The sequence below is a fragment of the Thunnus thynnus genome, chromosome 19, assembly GCF_963924715.1.
Source record: "Thunnus thynnus chromosome 19, fThuThy2.1, whole genome shotgun sequence".
NCBI classification, from domain to species: domain Eukaryota; kingdom Metazoa; phylum Chordata; class Actinopteri; order Scombriformes; family Scombridae; genus Thunnus; species Thunnus thynnus.
In genome coordinates this window covers 4,397,383-4,420,809 of record NC_089535.1, presented here as the reverse complement: position 1 = coordinate 4,420,809, position 23,427 = coordinate 4,397,383, and the positions used below count along the sequence as shown (strand labels likewise).

Below are 23,427 nucleotides of genomic sequence, written 5' to 3'. Positions count from 1 at the left end.
TGTGGAAGCTTAGATGTCAGACGCTCCTGAATGTGACATGCGAAATAATAATAATTGTGCAGCGTAGCACTCGGAGCTTCAATGATCAGTCTGTATGTTTTTATGCTGATTTTCTTCTTTTATTGTTAATTTTTTTGGCAGCGTTAAAACACCAAAAACACCCATTTTTATGGCTTCTGCACTCTTTTCCCTACTACGCTAAAGTGTTTACATTTCCCGCCCATCAATGAACTCTGTAGTGATCCAAACTAATCCAGCCTACTCTTGAGATTAACAAACCCATTATCACATACCTGCATCTGTATTCCACTTCCCTCATGCTTTCACTCCTAATCCCCCCCCCCCCCGCTCTAACTGTGCATGTGTGTGTGTGTGTGAGCGTATTTGGATTATATAGTCAGTTAGACTTTTTTTTCCCACCATGCCCTCTGCTTATCTAATGCTTTGGGCAATGGATCAGGGTTAGGAGGTGCCAGTTGGATGTGTGTGTGTGTGTGTGTGTGTTTGTTTGTTGGGTTTTAATGTATTTTCACAGGACGGAGGGAGGGTTTTTTTTTTTTTAAGAGGGAGGGATAAATTCAGCTGTGTTTTTTTTCTCCCCCTCTGAAGGGTGGTAAGGAGGAAGAAATGGGGAGAGATAAGAATTGTCACTCTGTGTGTGGTCTGCATGTTTATTTCCTAAGTTAGGGAGAGCTTTGATGGGCAGGTGACTTCTTGAGCCGATGCATGCATGCATGTGTTGCATCTGCAGCTGCTGTGTATGTGTGATCGTTGGTCATCTGAAGGTCTATGATGTGTACTCTTCCATCTGAGGGTGTGTCCTTCTGCCTCTCCGCAGCAGCCAAGAGTCTCCTCAACAAGAAGGCTGATGTCAAGGTAAGCTAGCTCGTCTCGTCTCATGCCTCCCCCTCGTTTTCTCTTGTTTTCATCCGCCTTGTTTCCTCTTCGTATCCTTGGCTGCCCTTCCACTGTTCCGATGCCCTTTGCGTTCAGAACTACTTTTATTATTCCATAAATATTTCTATCAAAGGCAGCAGATGCAATACGTTCTGGGTGATTTGACTTTGTCAAGTGCTGTGCAGTTCAATTTTATATTTCCGTGATATTGTTTTTAGACTTAAAGGCACAGTTTAAGCATGATGAATATGTCATTTCCTTTTCTGTTATTTAATGTTCTAGCTCAGAGCTGCATTGATACTTTATTCATTCATATTACTGAAGATTGTGTGGGTCTCAAAGATTAGCTATTTTAAAGTCAATACAGCAAACCTGATGAAATAAACAAACCAAATGAAGAACCAGAGTATTATAGTGTGTTATCTTATGTAGCTCAGCTGAAGCAAGTACCACAGTTAACGTCCATCATTGTAGAAATTGTCTATAATAAATCAATAAATAGATAATAAACTTTAGAGTTTCACAGAGCAAGAACGTGGCCAGACATAGACATGAGACATTACTGACAAAAACATTTAAATATCCACTGATAACAAGTAATGAAGTATTTGAATATTTTATATATATAAACCAGAATGATTGAGACTGAATGTAACTGAAGGCGCTTGCAGAGACAGTGCACCATTATAAAAGTATAAAAATAACAATGAAACAAGGAAAATGCAAAAATCCAACTTAAAGACAGCAAGTAAACTTTTCAGCTCTAATTAATTTAAACTCTTGCATCATCATTCTGCACTTTTCTCACTTCTGATGGAAACTTTCTCTCTGACTGGCTGGTTCGAGGGAGCTGTGTCACCTCCTCTTGACTCTCAGACACCTCGGTTTGGCACAGCTGGCTCTTTGCATCACTGCAGACATTTTTTTCTTACGAAATATTTCCCAGTGCCAAAGCTCATTAAAGAATTAGTCTGTGCACTTTCATTTCCTAAAGCGAGACGCTGAATCTGCAGTGACTTGGACAAGACTGACGCTGCACCTCTCTTAGCTCCCTTCTCCTTTTTTTCAGTCCCACAAGTGGTTTGTTTTATTCTGTCAGGTTCTGTAATTGTCTGTGTGCAGTACGTTATGCATTCTGCACTGTCGCAAATGTGTATTTATGTGTGTGTGTGACGTATTTGCTGTGTTGTCTTGCTTGCTGTGTACTTGCATGAGTCAGTGTGAGGCCTCTGATGACCAGTTCAATGTACGCTGTGTTGGTAGATGGTTAAATTTACATCCAATGCAGAATTTTGGATACAGAACTTGTTTCATAACCTCAAGTCCCAAAGGATGATACTTGTGTTATCTTGTGGAAATGAGATATTTTCTCATCATTTTTCATTTTCCTGAGGAATTGGCAACTATCTTATAGAAGCATGAGAAGTGATAGATAGTCGTCTCGTTCCTGTTATTAAATAACAAGTTATTGACGTTGTTTACACGAGATCATAACTTGCAAGATATCATTTTGTGTGCACAAGGTACGGATCCTGCTCATGCAAGGTCATATTTTGTGTCCACAAGATGTGGATCCTGTTCACGCAAGATAATATTTTATGCACACAAAATATGACTCTGGTTTGCACAAAATAATAACTTTATCTACACGAGATATGGATCATGTTCACACAAGATAATATTTTATGCAAACAAGATACAGATCTTGTTTATGTAAGTTAATGACTTGTATGCACAAGATATGGATCTTGTGCATACAAGTCATTAACTTACATAAACAAGATACAGATCTTGTTTATGTAAGTTAATGACTTGTATGCACAAGATATGGATCTTGCTCGAGTGGGATAATATTTTTTGTGCACAAGATATGGATCATATGCACACAAGATGATGAAGTTTGTGTAAAAAAGATATGGATCTTGTTCACAAAAGTCATATTTTGTGTTCACAAGATATTGATCTGTTTGCACAAAATAATAACTTTATCTGTATTAGATATGGATCTTGTTCAAGCAAGATAATATGTTGTGCGTGCAAGATACATATCTTGTTTACGCAAGATGATGACTAGTACACATGTGATGATAACTTGTGTGGATATTGTTCATGCAAGATAATATTTTATATGCACAAGATAAGGATCTGGTTCACACAAGATAATAACTTCATTCACATAAGATAGGGATCTTGCTCGAGTGAGATAATACTTTTTGTGCACAAGATATGGATCATGTTCACACAAGACGATAGTTTGTGTAAAAAAGATATGGATCCTTTACACAAATGTCATATTTTGTGTCCACAAGATCTGTTTGCACAAGATAACAACTTTCTCCACTCTAGATATGGACCTTGATCAGGCAAGATGATATGTTGTACGCGCAAGATACATATCTTGTTCACGCAAGATGACGACTTGTACACACATGATGATAGCTTGTGTGGAAAAGATATGGATATTGTTCCTGCAAGATAATATTTCATGTGCACAAGATATGGATCTGGTTCGCACAAAATAATAACTTTCTCTGCTCTAGATATGGACCTTGATCAGGCAAGATGATATGTTGTGCGCACAAGATACATATCTTGTTCATGCGAGATGATGTCTGGTACACATGTGATGATAACTTGTGTGGATATTGTTCATGCAAGATAATATTTTATATGCACAAGATAAGGATGTGGTTCAAACAAGATAATAACTTTATCCACACTAGATATGGATCTTGTTCTCCCAAGATAATAAAGTGTGCACACAAGATAAAAATATACGTACTTTTTTCAGGACTTTTAGGGCACGATAGCATTCAGAGTTGAAAGTGTGTGAATTATTATTATTATTGTTAACAATGAAGCATCACTGCCTTTCTTTTCTCCTCTCAGTCTCTCTTGACCTGTTTCTCTATGACACACTCTTCTTTCATTAACCTGCTTCTCCTCTTCCTCCTCCTGCCTCTCCTCCTACCTCTCTGCGTCTGCACTCTACTCTCCCTCCCGTCTCTCCTCGGGTGGCCTGATGCTAATCTCAGATTATTTCCCACCAGATGATTAATCTATCATTACATAATCACAGCTTCTCTTTTGCTGCACCCTGACGTCACACGAATGCACACAACCCTGAAGCTATGTCAGTATTTCTGCATTAGCACAGGCGTCCCCTCTCTTTCTCACTCTCTGCTTTACACAATCATCTCAGTTTCCAGAAGCAATTTCCTGGGAAGTCGCTCTTTACTATCCAAGCAGGTGCAATAGCTAAGAGCAATGAAACTGAGTTAAAATCAATTGTTATATAATGGCTTTATCATCCTAACTGTTACTGAATAACGGAGGACTGACTCTATTATGGAAGTCGTTATAATAAATAGACGGTTTTCTTCAGTTTTTACACCCAAATTAACACCTTACAGTGTAATTATAGGTAACTCATGTGCTCTCATGTTTCCACACTGAACTACACAGTAAGCACTGATTTAGTTGAAGATCATAAGACACCTAGACATCTAGGTTCAAACCTGGCCTCAAGCAGCTGACCAGGTACAAGTGCAATGCGAAAGAGCGCTAGACAGGTTTGTTTTTTAAATATATATAATTATTAAAGTAAGAAACAACTGGAAGTAGACAAGTGGATAAGAAATACCATAAACAACAAGAGAGAAGTGCAACAATCAATAAAGTGCTAAAAGGTTAAAAGTGTTGAGGTGTTTTAAGGCGTTTCTTGAATGCAGCAGTTTATAATAGCAACATTGATAGGAACGACAGTAAAGAAGAAAAAGAAAAGTAAAACGACCCTCTTTGTTTTGGTTTCGCAACTTTACTGTTTTAGTTCAGTCTTAGTTCACTCTTCGACCTCGTTTCCAGCAGCAGCAGCAGCTGTTTTCAGCTAAAAACCTTTAATAAACCTGCTGCAAACTACCTGCTCAGCACCAAACAACACAATAACAATTCCTCAGGAGCTGGTGGAGACAAAACCAGAGCTAAAAGAGAGTGAATACTGGATCTACATCAATCAGGTGGAAAAAAACATTAAAAACCACTTTTCTTTTTCAAGCCAGATGGACAAAGCACCATGTTTTTTAGGGCTGGTGTTGAGAGCAAGAGATCACCTCAGTATGTAAATCAAAAGGGATGTTTGTTGAATCAGACAGTGACTCAGGAAATTGATGGCTTTGCTTTTCACATGGAGGATGTAATTGATGTTGAGGCCGAGCAAACCACTTGCCTCCGTTTCCTGCGAAATTAAACATCATCATTCATTTTCACAGCGTTTCTTTTCTCCCTCTTGAAGATGCCGAAGATGTTTTAGTCATTTATGCTCCTCTAACAGAAAGACAGATCATTTAGTAGGACTATAAATGACCTTCCCCCTTCCTAACAGAAACTCTCATCGGAGATAAACACCATATGCCGCGGTTCATTGCTCTTTTTTGTGCTTTCCTCAGTCTGGGTATTTGATACATTGGGATGGTTTGTGTTTCAGTCTTTCTGATCTTTTTGAAGACGGCAGCTTTTTGCTCCTTTCAGGGCATTTTTTGGAGAAATATTTCAGCCTGTGAACCTCTCTCTTGCTCCTGATTCATGTGTCTGACACTGTACTTTCCATCTCGACTCACAGTTGACTCTTTCCTCCGTTTCACGTCCTCAGAGAGGACAAATGCCTCAAATTTCTTTGTTTTTTCTTATCGGAATAGTTGATTTTTTACCCTATTTTCAACATATTACCATTGGGATACACCAATCCCACTTCTTCTCTCCCAAATATTGATTCTGATATCAAAACACTCTTTGTCACAACTATAATTGATTTTTTTTAATAATAGTAATCTCTGAGCTGTCAGTGTGTAATGTGTTGGTCGTGGCTGGTAGTGATGAACCTACAGAGAATTATCAGTGACTCTGCAGCTTCTCTCAGCTTTACGGAGCTTTATAGTGAGTTTCAGCTCATTGTCTGGCTGAAACTTTATTGTTCTGGTTCACTCTCAGCGCTCTCATAGTGTCGTTTTCAGAGAAAAAGCTGTAAAAAGCCGCTGTACACCACCTGCTCAGCACCAAACGGCAAACAGACACAGTTAGCTGTAGACTAGCTGGTGAACATAGTGGAGCATTTAGCAGCTAAAGAGCCAGATATTTCCCTCAGGAGTTGGTAGAGAGCAAAAACAGAGAGAGTGAATATTGGACTTACATTCACCAGGTGGACAGAAACACGACTCCACATGAATGATAATGTTGCTCCGTAACTGCTGGATGTGGAAATAAGCAACTGTTTGCTAACAAGTTCAACATATCAACTTAAAAAGCTGATGATGTGTCAGAGTTGTGTTCACTACTTATTTCTGCTGCCCCCAAGTGGCCAAAAAATCAGTTATTGCAGGTTTAATGTGCATCTATTATGTCTGGATGATGTGGTTTGGTGTGTCCCTAATCACATAGCCTTCACCTCTGTTTGTCTCAACATCTTCATCTGTTCTCTCAGCTCTATAGAGACGGAGGGGGAATGGACGGCAGCAGTGTTGGAGGACTCTTTTATAAAATTCGGGAGTTTTAGTTAAACTTTCTTCCTCCCGTTGTCACTCTCTCTTTGAGCTCCTCATGCATCTTCTCCTCGTCCTTTGAGCTGTCTCTTCTGGCTACTTCTGGACGGGTTGACGGAGAACAACACTCTCGCTTTCTCTTTACTTTCTGTTCAATCCTGCTTTTGTCTTTCATCCATCACTCCTCCAAGTCTGTCTGAGCCTATCCTGAGCAGCGTGTCGTCCTTCTGCATCATCCGGTGATTCCCAACAGACTGAATCCTCCTTTTTCTTCTGCTCCGCTTCTTTCATGGTTAAAACTCCTGCTGTTTCACTTTCAGCACAGCACACAAGTTTTTGTTCATTTACATGTTTATTTATTCATTTATTTTGAAGCGGTGTATCTGTCTCAGGACTGTGGGGGGGCTGGAGTATCTTCCAGCATGTACTGGGCAGCATGTACCATGGGCAGGTCTCCAGTTTTATTAACACACAAACAAATCACATTCACACACACATACATCTAATTTAGAGTTTCCAATTCACTTAACCTGCTTGTCTCGGGAGGAGATCGGACTCATTTGCACTCATTAAGTTTCTGCACCAGTTTACAAACAGACTCAGCTGTTTCTAAATCAGTTCTGATCACTTCTGGACCCGTAATGAAATACAAAGACTTCACACTGACTCAGTTCTGTTATTTGAGTTTGGAAAACAACCAGAGTTGCCTTAACTGGGTTGAACAGATGTTTCAAAGATGAAGGACGTTTTTAAACCTTCAAATCAATCAGTTTGGTTGAATGGGACTCTGGTTGGTTTTCCTCCTTGGTACAATTTGTTTGGGCAGATCTGAACACAGCAATCGTACTCGGACCAAACAACCGTCTCTGTCTGGTCACAGATTAATTCTGGATCGGTTCATTTGTGGTGGGACCGTGATCTGACCTCCATCTGACCGACTACAAGGCCCCAAGTTTGAGTTAAACAGCTCCAGAAGCACTTTGATGAGTGAAATCAACAGTTGCTAGCAGCTAGCCGGAGAATAAATCAAGGTCCAACCTGGACTAACAACCTGTCTTCTTGATATTTGGACAGATAGGAGCTTCTTCAGCACCTTCTTCCTGTGTTTAAGCTCTCGCTCCTGCCCCACAAACATCTGACCAATGAGAAGGGAGAACGTTCTCACCTGGCTTTTAGTGATGCATTTTGATCTGCTTGAATTTCGCTCCGTGTGAAACGAAACCAAACCGACGTTTACCAGCTCATCCACTGATTCAGACCAGAGCAAGCCAACTGTAGGTTTGCACCGAGAGTCTACAGCCATGACAGCAGCTGTGTGTGGCTGTACTCAGGCACAGTAGTAGTGAGGTTAGATGAGGCAGCTGCTCTGCAGGCGCGCTTGATTTTAAACTAGAGCAGATTTTTAAAAATTGAGGTAACTGGATGGAGACATGATATTTCTCATGGGAGGCTGTATTGAAGAAGAAACAAATTAATAGTGTAACCTGAAGTGCCAAATCTGAGTCAACTGTGAAGATCCAAAACATTTCAACCTGCTGGTGACGCTAGAAAAAGAAAATTACCAAACTCATAAAGATTCATCATCTGGGAACCATGAATGTGTGCGATCCATCAAGTAGGTGTTGATATATTTTACGGGTTAATTAAAAACTTTGACCTGTTGCTGAGATATTTCAGTCTGGACCAAAGTGGTGGACCGACCAACTAACCAATATCGCTACTCATACCTGTACCTATAAATCAAAATATAAAGTATACCTGGTACTCAGCTATCAGGTAGGATACTGAAGGTTTATTCCAACCTGTATAGAAGCTAGCGTGTTTTAGTCCAATGTGAAAATATATCAGAAAGACATACAACAAATATTTAAAGAAAGCACAGCTACTGTATATACAATATGTTGAACAGTACATTACCTTCTGATCGGGTTTGTTACTGGTCCAAACATTTGTTTAGAGTTGCAGTTACAAGGCAGGAGAGTTAAATGAACGACTGACTCTCTGTTTGTTCTCCTGCCATGAATGAAAATATAATCAGCTTGTTTCCACACACACACGGAAGCTGCCACAGCGCAGCGGTTCGCTTATCTGATAGTGGTTTGCAGAGTTCACATGTAGGTTTCCTGAGTCATTCGTCCACAGAAGAAGAAGAAGAGAGTGCAGAATTGTCATGCAGGCTTCACAGATGATGGATTTTAAAATTTTACTTTACAGCTGAATGATTGTTTATCCCTCTGGTGGTGGGATTTCTGGAGGGATAAACATCGGTGCCATTCCATTAGTCCAACGGCCCGATATTCCCAAACCCCAATAGTTCAAAAAACTTCCCATTGGACCAAAAACTCATCGTCCAATGGCCCATTATCCCGTTATTATGAGACCAGCATGTTCTGGCCCCAGACCCTCATCAGTCTGACTATGTTTGTTAAAAGCCTGACATTTGTTTTCTATGATGAAGCTCAGTGAAGTGCTGAGTCGTGCTGTAACATTCAACTTTCCTTTTAGCAGGTGCTTGGTGGAATCAGAAGAGCCCTTCAAACAGTTTATTAGTTTCATACCTGAGTGTGAACGCTGAGTAGCAGAGATGAGCACACTTATCATCCGTGTTGACAACAGGTATAGACTTTTTAGCGGCGTGGAGGCGTCATAAATGCTTGACGACCCCTCAGTGATCCCTTAGTCCCTCTAATATCCAATTAAAATTTCTACATGTGGACCAAACATACTAAATATAATGCAAATATAATTCTACACATTTACTGTACAAATGTTCTTACATTATCACCTCTAAAGATATTAAACTCTCCTTGACCTTTTTTCCATTTTCTCTCTATAATGGCCAGATTTTCTATTTTCTGTCCTCTTTTCCCTTCAGTCCAACACATTTTTTGGTACAGGAAACCTTGCTGAGAAAAATAATGAGCAGAAAATACAGTTAATTGGTTTAAAGCATGAAACCGTTGTGTCCTGCCTGCCTTTGTGTGTTTCTGCATGCTGTCACAGAAGCAGAGGAGTTGCCGGTTACGTCTGCGTGAGTCCTTATACAACAGGGTGTCTGTATATTTGGCATGTTTGTGTGTGTGTTGAACGGCCTGTTTAGTCCCGCAGTCCTTTCATAAGTGTCTTTTTTTGACCTCATCTTCCTCCGCCGAAACGAGGCCGCTGAGTGTTGTTTACTCGGCGAGGGATACATTAAGAGACGTCTGTTAAGAGAGGAGCGCATGTAGTTTGACAAAAATGGATGTTTCTGTATGTCTGACAGATGTTGCAGAGGTACACAGCTGTCATTGGTTTAATTTGCCATCTGCCAAATAGCCCTCAAGCCAGTGGAAGCAAATGAAAATGAAAAAAGCTCAGACCGGAATATCCGAGCTCTGACTGGCATTGATTTATATCTTACTGCCAATACAAATTAACCTTTCTATCTAATTAGATATACTAAAGTCAGAACTGCAGGGAAACCTTTTTGGATCCATAAATGTGTCTGCTTGTTGACTGACTGCTCTCTGGCACTTAAACTCTGGAAACTGTATGATCATTCTGCCCACTATTCTGGTCTCTGGAGCACTCTGCTTCTATCTGCTATTTTTACTTGTATTACACAGTTTTTTTTGGGGGGGGGGGGTGAGAGATGGGGGGGGCCGGCTTACACAGTAACCGCCCACTTTACAACCACCAGATGGCACCTCTCGCCGTTGTTGCTGAGCACTAATTTAGCGCTTTGTGTTGTTTTTTTTTCTGCACAGCCACAGACAAACAGCACGAGAAACAGCATAGTGACCAGTCCCAAAGGCAACGTCCCCTCTGCTGCGCTGGTATGCAGCTCCGTGTCCGTCCGTCCGTCTGTCTGTCCGTTACACTTTTTCCTGAATGCAGAGTGTGTAGGTGTGTGTATGAAATATATATATATAGAGAGAGAGAGAGAAAGGAGGTGTGTAGGTTCAGACGATGGATCATGGTGGATTTTTACTTAAAGTTTGCATATTTTAAAGATTTTAGAGCCACTCTGTGTAGAATCATGACATGGAGACACTGTAAGGATTGTCTCATTTTCTGCAAACAAACTGATGCAGTAGAGAGCTGAAGTCGTGACATCACTTCCTGTCTAGCCTCAGTTTCACTAGCCTCTGTAACCGATGCAATCTCTCGTTCAGCATCGTCTTTCTGAAAATAAATAAAGTGTGTTCCTGCATATTCTGTAATCAGCATCCACTGCAGCAGCTGCTATCAGAAGTAGAAACATTCAAGATTTTAACAAAGTTAAACAACAATTACTTATAAAAAACGACTGTTCTCATGAGCTCATCGGTACTTGCGTCATCGTAACTTTGTTTCTTCCATATCTATAAAATTCACAAACACTCTTCTGATGTCATTTTTTCAACTTTTCTGTTGTCGTTTGAAAACGTCTCCAGCGTTCGCTCCTCCCTAACATGTCCTGTGTGTGTACAGGGACAATTACATTTTTTATTTTAATTTATTTCAATTTTATTTCTTTGTGAAAGTCTATATGAATTAAAATGGGTAGGTGTAATCAGCTTAAACTTTAGCTTCTACCTATCCAGTGTTTAGAGAGACTGTTTCTTGAGTAAATTTGAAGAAAGAAGAAATTATGCATTGAATGTTTTCTTCTATGTATGTTAACCATAAATTTTATATGTGTAAACTTTATAAATATGATTTGATATGTATGTTTTATATGTTTTTTCTTATGGACTGGAGTAAGGAGACATGAGGTCAGTCAAAGGGTGCTGCAAAGCTAATCATATATTGTTCATTTATGTTGCATTTTTAATAACGTTTCACCACATTTACAATATCGGTGACATTTACATTAATTACGTTTTATGAGGTAATGTTTTCAAACATACCAGAACAGAACAAAAGCTCTAAGATTTATGGGTAATGGGGTTCATCAACGGCTGCAAAAAAAAGAAAAAAGTAAGGAAAACAACAATATAAGGTAGTTTTCTATAAAAATTACCATCATTGTGTAAACGTACGGAGTAAACAGTTCTGTTCCAAGTCTGGATTTTTAGTTCTTTATGTTACTGTAAAGGAATGAGGTTTTCTTAAGTCTGGTACAGAATCTGGAAGTTCTGGTTTCACTTAAGCTCTTTATTTTTAAAACATGGTGGTTTAATCATGTAAAAAATCTGCACACAGTGGCTTTAAATATACAATAACAAAGAGAGAGAGAGAGAGAGAGAGAGAGAGAGTGCATTTATGAGAATCTCCTGTTGAAGAGCCATATGATTTGTATTTGAATATACAATGTTTGTGATTTTTGTGTTTCACGATTCGATTAGTAAGAGAGTTTGAGTTTGATACACTGGTGCAGATCTGCAGATAGCGTTAATGGTTCAATATGGGGAGTCTTAAAACCATTCTCTGTCATTAACACTTTCTAATCTTCAAAATCAGTGCTTTTACTCTTCAAAATTAATATATTTCACTCATTTCTCCCTTTTTTCCACGTTACTCACATCCTGCTCTCTATCGATCTTCCTCTAATGTCTCCCGAACTCTCATATTGTCATCATAAAACATTCCCTCTTTATCTGCATTCGTTTCTACACCCACCTACTCTCTTTCTTTCTTTCTTTCTTTCTTTATTGCTTGCTTGCTTGCTTTCTGTCTTTCTTTCCTTCTCCATTCTTCCTCCAGGAGCCTCAGACTACTGTTATCCATAATCCAGTAGATGGGATCAAGGTACATCCTCCTTCCCCTCCCTCCATCTCTTTATTTCTTGTCCTTTTTCTTCATTTGTCATTCACTCCGTTTCTCTATCTGTGTGGGTTTAACCAGGATGTTTTATTTGCAGTATTTGGTTAAATATTTCTATTTCTGTGTGCATCTGTTTGTATTTATGCATGAGAGAGATGGAGAGAGAGAGTGTGTGAGAGAGGATGCCGGAGCTGTGAGTCCTGTGAGGTGTTTTTCAGTCTTATACTGCCACTCTGTGTTCAGATAGATGGAGCTCAGCGATCCCGCTGCGGGCTGAGCAGTCAGTCCGTGTGTGTCAGCCATATCGCCGCCAGATTAACCCTCATCCCACTGTTCAGACTGTGTGTAACAGTGGCTCAACGTCAATGTGCTGTGCAGTCGTCTGTGTCCGTCAACACTGAAAGAGCTCAATATGTAGACGGGATCGTTTCAGTGTGCTGCTGAGTCACACCGACAGCTGCTGTGTTCTGTTTTTTCACAAAGTCGTGGTGTTAAGATAGAGTCACGTTGTGTATTCTATGGAAGAAATGTGTGTGTGTGTGTGTGTGTGTGCATGCATTTGTGTGTGTGTATGTGTGTGTGTGTGTGTGTGTGTGTGTGCGTTTTCATTTTTAAGGTAACTAATATCTTCGTTTGTGTGCGTTTTGTTTGCAGGAATCATCTGACAGCAGCAACACCACTATTGAGGATGAAGATGTGAAAGGTGCACACACACACACACACACACACTCACACACACACACACACATATTAACAAAAAGTACACACATACACATATTCAAAGGCAGTGGTGACAAGTGACAATCTACATCACATACACTTCCCACATCAACAAAACAAACACCCACGATCCTAATTATACAGCTAAACAAGACAGGAAAACAAACAAAACAAATCAAAACAAAATAATAACAATAACACACATTTACATGTACATTACATGCACTCCACATATGAAACAAACACATTAAACCTGAATATCTGCATATCTAGTCAACTTAAATAAAGTATTTGAAATATAAATGAATATAAATACACGTCACACATGAACACATCCAGCTTTCATGCTTTACAGCTGAAACAACACTATCAAGACCTTTACATTTTGCTCCAGGTGTCATCACTGTCCATCTGTTCTGCATCCGAAAAACTAAAACAAAAAAACCCTCAAACTAGATTTAAATTTAAAGTCTGCGTTTTTATGTAATCATTGTTTGTAATATCTCTCCCCACATGGTTTCAAACTGATTTAACTGGTTTATTGGCTTTTACATTTACAAATAATAAGACATTTCTTTTTTCCAGTGTAGTAGTGTAGGAGGGGATGTGGATTTCCAATGTCCACAACTGATGAAAAAAGAATAATTATATTTACCCCTTAATGTCTCTGATAACCGCTGCTCTATATCAAACCAATTCCTCTGAATTTTGCAACAATCACAAAAAGTTTGGATCAATTAATTCATATATCAGTTCCCTGATATTTTTCTGTCACATTTATTAAAGGTGTAATATGTGACAATCAGCCCCACTAGATGTCGCACTAACAACAGCATCTCAAACCAAAACAGCTGACAGCTCATGAAACTCAGATCAAACTGTCAAACTGTTATTGCTTTGCATATTTCTCACCTCAGATGTTTTCAGAAGAAGACATTTTTAGTGTACTGTTTAGCTGTAATATGAGAGAGTTTGTGACTCAGCCACCATGTTGAAAACAGATATGGAGGACACGGAGGAACTCACACACACGCGCGGTCGGAGCAGCTATGAAAACACAGAACAGAGAAGCTCAGATAACAACACACACAGAAGGAGAGTGACTTCATTCTCTGCTCAGGTCAACATGACTTCACTATATCTTTACTTAGCATATAGATGTTTGCTGACATCTAGTGAGGCTGAATGTCGTTTATTTAACTTTATCTTTACATTATTTTATAAAGGATTAAACACTGTAATATCTCTTTCTAAATTACAACATTCCTTCCATATTTAAAAGTTTTTTTAAAAGCTTAAAATTATGATTATTATGATTGTGAAGATGAATTATTACAGATTAAAGTGGCCATTTGTACAAAAAGGATTTAAAATTGTTTTTATCTGGACCAGCAACAACATTAAAGGGGTATTCCAGCATTTTTATGAAACAGGAACAAGAAAATTACAAATGATTTTCTAAAACACTCCCATCTACTGAATTATTCATTATTAAATTAGGAAATTACACTGTAAATTAATCAATAATAAGATATGTGTGCAAACAGTTTGTCTGCTTCAGGTTATTTAAACAGATTTAAGTGAAATGAATTTTACACCTTATTTTACCACATTTCATTTTCTAAATGTATTTATTTATTTTTGCATAGTTACATTTTATTTATCTATTATTACCACTATAACTATATTCATAACTATTATGTGTCATTTATGCTTTTGAATTTATCTCAATGTGTAATTATTAAACTATTCTACATTTTAGATTTTATACTTTATTATTGTACATTTTATTGTTTATTATTTTTTAATACTGTAATGACGATGAAATGGATTTTGGTTTTGGTCTAACAAGTCACACTTTATAAAGACTTTACAAGTCATTAAGTCAAGTGTTGTAAATTTTAATAAATTGTTAGTTTTGGTCAGAGTGTTCAAACTATTCTTTGGGTATTTTTTCCTAAATCTCGTCTAAAAAGACACAAGTCAGTTTTCTAAGGTGGATGTACACCAGCAAAAGCCTGGCAATAACTAATCAATAAATTAATATTATTATTATTTAATCAAATATTTATTAACTATTAATAAAGCAATAAGATATAACTTGTAAGGCCTTCATAAAGAAAGTGGAACCAAATATAATTACACATCAATGCATCAGTAATAAATAATAATTAATCTCAACAACATACATATTAATAACACAAAGTACATTTGCTGGTAATATTTCTGTACTTTTACTTAAACTGACCTCTGATTCTGATTGGCTCCAAACTAGTTGTGATGTCACTACTACACGCCTTAAAGTGAGATTTAAAGTGAGCGCAGAGAAACTTTCCCTGTCAGCAGATCAATGAAGAAGCTTAAACATCAAAGCGAAGCAACAAAAAGTAAAATACATTTTTGAATGGAGGGAAACTTTAAAAAAAACAACTTTTTTACACCGTGATATGAAGCTTGTTTTATTTTTGTGCAGGAAAACAGAGAGAAGGGAACATGCAGATGACGTGAGAAGGTGTATGAAAATAAACAACAGAGAGAGAGAGACAGTGAGAGAGGGAGGGAGGGAGATAGAGAGAGAGAGAGACAATCAGAGCGAGCTAAGCCTTCCTCTCAGTGCAGGGAGGAAGTGAGGGGAGAAGGACACAGTAAATCTCATCTAAAGGGCTGGGACAAGAATAGCATGATGAGCTCAAGCAGCTTCACATGTGAACGAGAGATATGATGGATGACGGATGGAAGTGGAGAGCGACACAGCGGCCAGACGGTGCAGGAAGGGACATTTTTACTTATGATAAAGGAGGACATGTAGGCGAGGAACACGAGAGTGAAACAACACAACTTCTTGCATGGAAGTAGTTTTTATGTGCGCCGCGGCATGGAGGAGATTTCACTCAGAGACACGGATGAAAGAGAAATGACCGATTAGATTTACGATGAGTAACAAACACTCAAGTGAGTCTGTGAATGTTTGTGAAAAGAGTTTTTGTTGTTGTAGTTGTTTTGTAGTTTTGTTGTAGTTGTGCATGAAGGCATTGGTGTGCTATGGCTTCCCGATGAGGGTGAATTGTCACATGGGATACAATCACATTGTTCTCACTGTACGTTTTGTTTTCTTCTCTGCAGCCCGCAAACAGGAGATCATAAAGATCACAGAGCAGCTCATCGAAGCTGTCAATAACGGAGACTTTGAGGCCTACGCGTGAGTCCGCCGCCTCATTCTTTCTTGTTCCATAAAAAAAACCCTCTAAACAGGAACCTCATCAGCTGGTTGGAAAAGTAGGACTTTAGCTCCATCATCTGTAGAAAAACCATTAATCTGATTGACATAAAATGTGTTTTATCTTTGTATTAAAAGATTAAAGAGTAATTACAGTCATTGTTTTATCCCCTCTTCTCTACCTACCGTACAGTTTATAATAATGCTCGGCAGATTGAGCGATGGGAGGGTGGGGAGGGGGGGGTTAGTAAAGTCTGTTTCTGTTGAATGCCACAGTAATGGAAGCCCATTTCTGCCACGAAGAGAAAAAAAGATAATTAAAAATTACGCAGGATAAAAATAAAAATACTCTTTGTAGGTCAAAATTATGAGATAGTGAGTCAAAATGTTCAGTTATTTAGTCAAAACTATGAGATAATTCAATAATTCAAAATTATTGGAAAAATATGAGATAGTAAGTCACCTTTCTTAGCTACTAAGTCAAAAATTATGAGATAGTAAATCAAAACTATGAGATTGTAAATCAACTTTTTTAGCTACTAAATCAAAATTATGACATAGCAAGTCAAAACACTTAATAGTAAAATGAAATTATTATCTCATATCATAATTTTGATGAGTATTTTTATGTCAAACTTTTCTTTTTTTTTTTTTCCTGGCACAAATGGGCTTCCATACAAGTCAGAATACCTCATAAGTGGTACTGTGACATCACCAAATTTGGGTCTCTTCTGGTTTTCAGCTGTATGAAATTGTTAAAGAATTGTTTAAATAACGACATGGATTATATTCAAATTTTTCACTGTGGAAAAGGAAAACAAGCACATTTACCATCTAAAAAGCGTAATTTAGAGGTTATGTCATGTCCAATTTCTCTGTTTTGAGGTGGATATGAGGGTTAAGTCCTAAAGTCTAAGTCCAGATCAGTGACTGTATATAAATATGGACGATGCGTCTCCACTTCCTGCCGCTTTGTGAAAATGAAGCCAAAATATCTCCTTTCCTTGGAGCTGCCATCTTTCTTGTGTGACGTCATTTACAGTCAGAGTCTGCGTAGTAGAGTTGGGCGGCGAGATGACGGCCCACGGGACACGCCTCCTCAGCTGTCCCGCCCCCTGACGGAGGTTTGAGAGCGGCTGTCACAGCTGTCAATCACGACATCACACCCCCTTTTTATATCATCAAATAACTAATTAAAAACAAACTTATCAGAAAAATGAACACTTGGACAAACATCAGCGTGATAAGAACAACCTAAAATGACAGAAACTGTCTTTGGGAAAAATTTATTTGACATGTACTTTTTTTTTTTGTCCTGTCATTTAACATGGAGGGGCCGGGACTTATGACCTATACTGCAGCCAGCCACCAGGGGGCGATCCAGATGCATTGGCTTCACTTTTGGGGAGCTTTCATGACGTCCATATTTATATGCAATCAACGGTCCAGATGTTGCTGTAGCATATAAATAGTAGTTATAGTTATAATAGTTTCTACATCAGTTTCTTACACATTAATTCACTGGAGACGCCAAACAGCAAGTTGCCCTTTAAAACGTGATATTAAAGAGCCGTTTTCTGATGTCGGCCCACATGTGTTTACAGGAAGATCTGCGACCCCGGGCTGACTTCATTTGAGCCTGAGGGGCTGGGTAACCTGGTGGAGGGAATGGACTTCCACAGATTTTACTTCGACAATCGTAAGACTACAATTTAAACTATTATCGGCATTTTTATTGATTGACTGTAAAAATCTAAATCTACGTTCTAATCTTGGATCCCTCTCTCCCGTCAGTCCTCTCCAAGAACAGCAAGCCCATCCACACCACCATCCTCAACCCCCACGTGCACATGATCGGCGACGATGCCGCCTGCATCGCCTACATCCGCCTGACGCAGTTCGTAGACGGACAGGGCCGTCCCCGCTCCAGCCAATCAGAAGAGACCAGGGTATGGCACCGCAGGGACAGCCGGTGGCAAAACGTCCACTTCCACTGCTCAGGAGCTCCTGCTGCCCCGCTGCAGGGATGAGGTACGCAACAAACAATTAAAACAATCACACACACAATAAGACACAATTACACACTTAATACATCACTATGTCATAGGAGACAAGACTAGTATATTGAGCCGTATGTGTAAAATCAGTTTTTAAAAGTTCCTATTTAATTGTAATTATATTGGAAATGGCGATCGGTCTTTTCACTAATTTCTGACTATTTTTAGACGACACAATTAATCAGATTAACGTTTTAATTGATAGTGAAAATGAGTATCCGCAGCTCTAAACAAGGCAGACAAGTTGCTAAAGTTTGTGGACAACAGGGATTCATTAACTCAGAGCAGAGCATCTTTCAGGAACACTTTTGATTGATATAATTAAAGCAGCTGTAATCAGCTACCCTCAGCTCTTCTGAGCATTTTTAGCATCTTTCAGCTCGTTGTTTTTGTTCAGTCTCAGCAGCATCATTTCCAGCAGCAGCTCTTTTCAGCAAACAATCTCTGATAATCCCACTGTACACACTGTGATCCTAATCCAAAATTACATCTCAGCCGGGTCCATTACCGACCTCATGTTCTGTTCCTACTTACATGATGTTATATAACAAACTATCACACAAAATACACGGTATTAAACTTTATCACGTGGTCAAAAGCCTCAGTTTCAGTTCAGTCCCGAGTTTTTTGCAGATTTTTCTACATATTAGCTACACAATCTTGCTAAACGTTTTTACCCATGTGCATTAAAACTGTCGCAGTAGTCCACCTATAACACGCTATTCAAGATGTAACTTAACAGTTGCATGAATTTCAATAATATTAGAACATCAGATACACTTATGTGTTCAGCTGGCTCTTACAACAGTTGCAATAATATAAAATGTGTCTCCATAGAAGAAGTTATAATTGCTGATGAATATTAACTCAATAAACACTTCAAATGTCCTTTTATCTGCTTGCAAAGGCATCATAGTGTGTTATAAAACCATTACCATTCAGTAAAAGTGTTACCGTCGCAGGTTTAAGCTGACTGTGAGCGAATAAACTAAACTATTGGCCTCTTTTCTCTCCAGGTATGTGAGGCTGACGAGGACGCAGACAGGAGCAGAAAAGGATCATCTAAGAGAGTAAATCAGCACTGGGAGAGACGTACAGGTGGATGGAGGGTTGGTTAAAGGAGCCTGAAGATATCTGAGATCCCGGTTGACCTCCTGCAGTCTGCACACCCACCTCAATCTTCTCTCTCTCTGTCTCTCTACAACCTCAACTACAGACGATTAACTCCGACGCAACGCTCCCATCACCGAAAACCCACAGCAGAGGGCATATCAGTTATAAAAAAAAAAATGAACTGGACTTTTAGCCCGCGTCTTGTGGCTATACTAGCCCAAAAATACCTGGACAGCACCTGTCCTCCCCCCCCCGCCTACCTTCTATCTCCCTCTTATTCTGCGCCACAAGGCTTCAGACGTGGCCCTCTCCTCGTTGAAGATTAACCGTTTTACTTCTACTCAAACATAAAGTTATTGTTACTTACTTCTAATCTTATTATGGCTGCAGTCTGTCGTTGTGCTCTTTCATCTGTACAGTATATTTATTAGTCATTTTAAACCCTCTTTCTTTTCTGGTATCCTCTTCTTCTTCTGCTTCTTTTTTTATGATGAGCATGACTCTTTACCTGTATTCTTATTAGCAGTGGCTGTTTTCTGCACGACTAAAGGCTGCCTGTGTGAAACGAACATACAGTAAGTACCACGTGTCTCACTTAAGAGACAAGTGGGTGTATGTAATTATCGTTTTTTTGTTTTGTTATTCAGTGAAGCTTTTCTTTTTTGTTTGTTTGTTTGTTTGTTTGTTTTTTTCTTTCTCTGGAGTGTAGTTGACCCCCCGAACCGACGCCTCCGTGTGTTCTCCGGACCCTTTGAGCCGTGCACACCATGCAGCATGCTAAGATCTTACTGTTGTTCTTAATTGATTCTCTCTATGTACTGAACATTGCAAGTAATTACTGAAATTATAACAATGGTTGAAATTATAGTATCATGCTGTTATGTAAATTTTCCAGTTTCATCGTGGTGACTTAACTACAATTACGCTGTAGATGGTATTTAATTGCATGATATTCCAAGTTAATACATTGGTAAGTTGGGTGTTATTGTGCATTTTGTTGATTTTTCTCTTTTTGGACTGAACTGCTGGTGAACTATAATCTATTGCCTCTATTTTCTGGGCTTTGTAAGTGCATAAACTATATTTTTTGTGTTAATATGATTAGTGTAGTACATGAGGACACTGGTGAGGTAAATGATGACAGATTATGCCTTTTTAAAGAATTATTTGTTGGATCCAGATCAGATATAAAATGGCTAAAATTCAAGGTCCTAACCAATCACTTTTATTTATTTATTTTTTTAGGGCGTTTGGAGCTTAATTTAGATTATTAGCATTATTTCAAAGTGCAGCTTTTTACTTCACACTTATGAAGAAAATACACAAAAATGCTAAATGAAGCATTGGTATCAGGGATGTAGAGAGGATTATAGAGATCCTGAGCTCATAAAGCCAGAAAATGTTTGACCCAACACCAAAAAGTTTCAATTTCGTTTAAATATTTGGATTTTTAAACATAATATTTATTCAGTTAATGGTTCAGTTGTATTCTCTGTACATTTTATTCCCCAACGTAGTGGTCTCAACTTTTCATGAGCAAAGAAAAAAACAGCCCTGTTGTCAGATTTGTGATGATGCATTTTTCATATAATCTAAAAGCTTCTTTAATTGTGTATTTAGCCTAAGAAGTAGGAGGATTTTCTCTACCGATAAAGGAATAATCCTCAAGTTTATCTGAAAAAATGTTAAATCACCAAATTTGGAGAAACACGGTTTTAAGTCAAGCCAGGAATTCAATTCTGGTGGGGAATTAATAAATTCTTTGTTTATTGAATGTTAACTCCCTCCAGGTTCCTTAAACCCTCAAATTCCTACAAAAAAATACTTAAGACCTCAGTGTCTGATAAGTGTAACTGTACGACAACCTGTCCTCAAGAGGGCGCCAACATCCAACAACAAAAAAATGATATCTGAGTCAATCACAGGGTTCAAAAACTACAAACATGATCAGTGCTGGTTTCTGCCGGGAGGTGGGTGTTGGTGAGGGAGGGACATCCTGAACATGATAAGCAGAGTGTAAGAGGAGAGAGATAAAGACAAACTAATACAGACGGTCATACCAGGCCTTCAGTTACTTCATTTCAATCAGCATTTACAGTTTGTCATAATTGCTTTGGTTCAATTATTCAAAACTCTTAACACAAAATGCTTCACAATGCTTCAAAACATCTGTATCAACTTATATATATGTTTATCACTGACTTTTAATACATAATGATACATAAGTAATTTCTTAACCTCTGTAAGCATAAGCATAACAATAACAAATAGCAAAAAGGAACAAATAATAATACAATATCACAATTAAAGACTGATGTTTTAATGATGCAGTTCCTTAATAAATTAATAACTAAGTTAGTAATTGCAATACTAGTATTACATATAGATAAACAAATACAGAAACCATCAGCAGAATCAAACAGTCTGCTGTTCTTCAGTAATATGAGGCGTCTGTACTTTGAAGACCAATTGTGTGATTTAGTGTTTTGCACTAGGAACTGCATTTTGTGTTTTAATTATTAAACATTAAGAGTTTTGCACATTAAAACCCAGCCAGTCATCAAATAACACAAGTCAACTGTTTTTTTTTGTTTTGTTTTTTTGCAAAAGGAGCCTGTGATTAAGTCACATTAATAAACATGAGTGAGTGAAATATTATCAGACCGACACTCTGCAGGTGTATTTTTACCGTTCATACCATTGAAACTCTTGTAAGGCATGAAGCCAACAGTCCTCCTTCCTGTCTAGTTCAAACCCTAATAGTATCAGTACTTTAAATAGGATTACTGATCTAATAGAGCCATTGTCCCCTTTGGCAACCATTCCATGTCCACTTAATTAACATGTGGCAGAAGACATGTAAGATTTAGGCTACAACTCATTTTAACCGCGTTAGAAGAGCCTCTTTTCCTCAGTTTGATCAGGAGATGATGGATGATGATGCTACTGTGTGTGAAGCAAAGCGTTTCTGATTTTGATTTCTTTTATATTACTATTATACTGATGATGATGATGATGATGATGATTCCTCTGGTGTGCATTCCAAGTCTTATCAATATAAAAAATGTGATCAGATGTAATCAGTGTGTGAACCAATAAAATGACAATGCAGAGAGCACTTTACTCCTCTCTCTTATCTCGGCTGATAGCCAAAGAACACAGTGTGAGTGAGTTATTTGTTTGTTTGTGTGTGTGTGTGTGTGTGTGTGTGTGTGTGTGTGTGTGTGTGTGTGTGTGTGTGTGTGTGTGTGCGCGTCAATCTGTTTAATGATTTCATTGGTTATTAAATGTAGATACTGATCTAGTCAGTCTCCAATTAGTCTGTAAGAATTAGCCAAAGGGCAGAGTTTAACCGGAGTTAATAGAAAACAGTTGAAGCAGCTCAGAGACAGATGGTGGGGGAGGGGGGGATCGGGAATCGATAATGGGAATCAATTGGTGTTGATCCCAGTGCTGGTAATGACATTGATTGTAGAAAGAAGTCATGCAGTTGTTTAATCACTCGGACAGGAATCACTAGAGGAGGTTTCACAGTGAATATAGGGAAGTTTGTACACTTGCTCTTTACATAATCAATGTCAGGACAAAGGTCGACATATATTGCTCTGTTGTAGGTGGTACATGAAGTACATCTGGCACTGAACCAGAACATATAAATGTACATTTACCAGTTGTATAAGTGTACAAATCTTTGTCTGGGGAGGGGGTTGTTTTTTTTAAAGAAAGGGGTGGATACATGGCAGCATGTATCCACCAGCAATATCTTGGGGTTGTTTTCGTCATCACTCTAGTAAAAAGTAGATACTTGTTAGCATTATAGAGTTAGCAGTATAGACATTATATTTGGGGAAACTGTAGTGGTTGGCAAAACTGACTTAATGGGCAGCTTCATCTGAATGTCAAATATTACCCACAATGCAACTCAAGTCCAATTAAATCAACTGTACAGCTTGGGGTGTGTTATGCTAGTAGCGGCTAATGTAGCCTGGAGCTGTTCGCCTCCAGCGGAGATGAGTACCCACAGAGGTCTGGTAAACTCACTTCTTTTTAACTCCACACTGTGATATTTTTCATTTTCAAACTTGTCGTCTTCAGCCCCAAAGCGAAGCGATCAGTAATACATTGTTGTATTAATACTTCTGAGAAGCATAATATTTCCACC

At 38.5% G+C, this 23,427-nt stretch overlaps 1 protein-coding gene across 8 annotated transcripts in view; it reads left to right on the top strand.

Moving 5' to 3' along the window:
• LOC137170709 (calcium/calmodulin-dependent protein kinase type II subunit beta) overlaps positions 1-22,380 on the top strand; it is a 51,843-nt gene extending 29,463 nt beyond the window's left edge. For 2 of the 8 annotated variants that reach the window (XM_067574238.1, XM_067574247.1), the window contains 8 exons: positions 839-876; positions 10,178-10,246; positions 12,099-12,143; positions 12,813-12,861; positions 16,002-16,077; positions 17,700-17,794; positions 17,890-18,126; positions 19,169-22,380. In XM_067574238.1, the coding sequence (XP_067430339.1) occupies positions 839-876; positions 10,178-10,246; positions 12,099-12,143; positions 12,813-12,861; positions 16,002-16,077; positions 17,700-17,794; positions 17,890-18,125 (608 nt within the window). In that variant the 3' untranslated portion in view covers position 18,126; positions 19,169-22,380. Of the gene's footprint in view, positions 1-838; positions 877-10,177; positions 10,247-12,098; positions 12,144-12,812; positions 12,862-16,001; positions 16,082-17,699; positions 17,795-17,889; positions 18,127-19,168 lie in introns of those variants that run through there. The other 6 variants (XM_067574239.1, XM_067574241.1, XM_067574240.1 and 3 more) reach the window with 6 other exon arrangements.
• Positions 22,381-23,427: the final 1,047 nt, after the last annotated feature.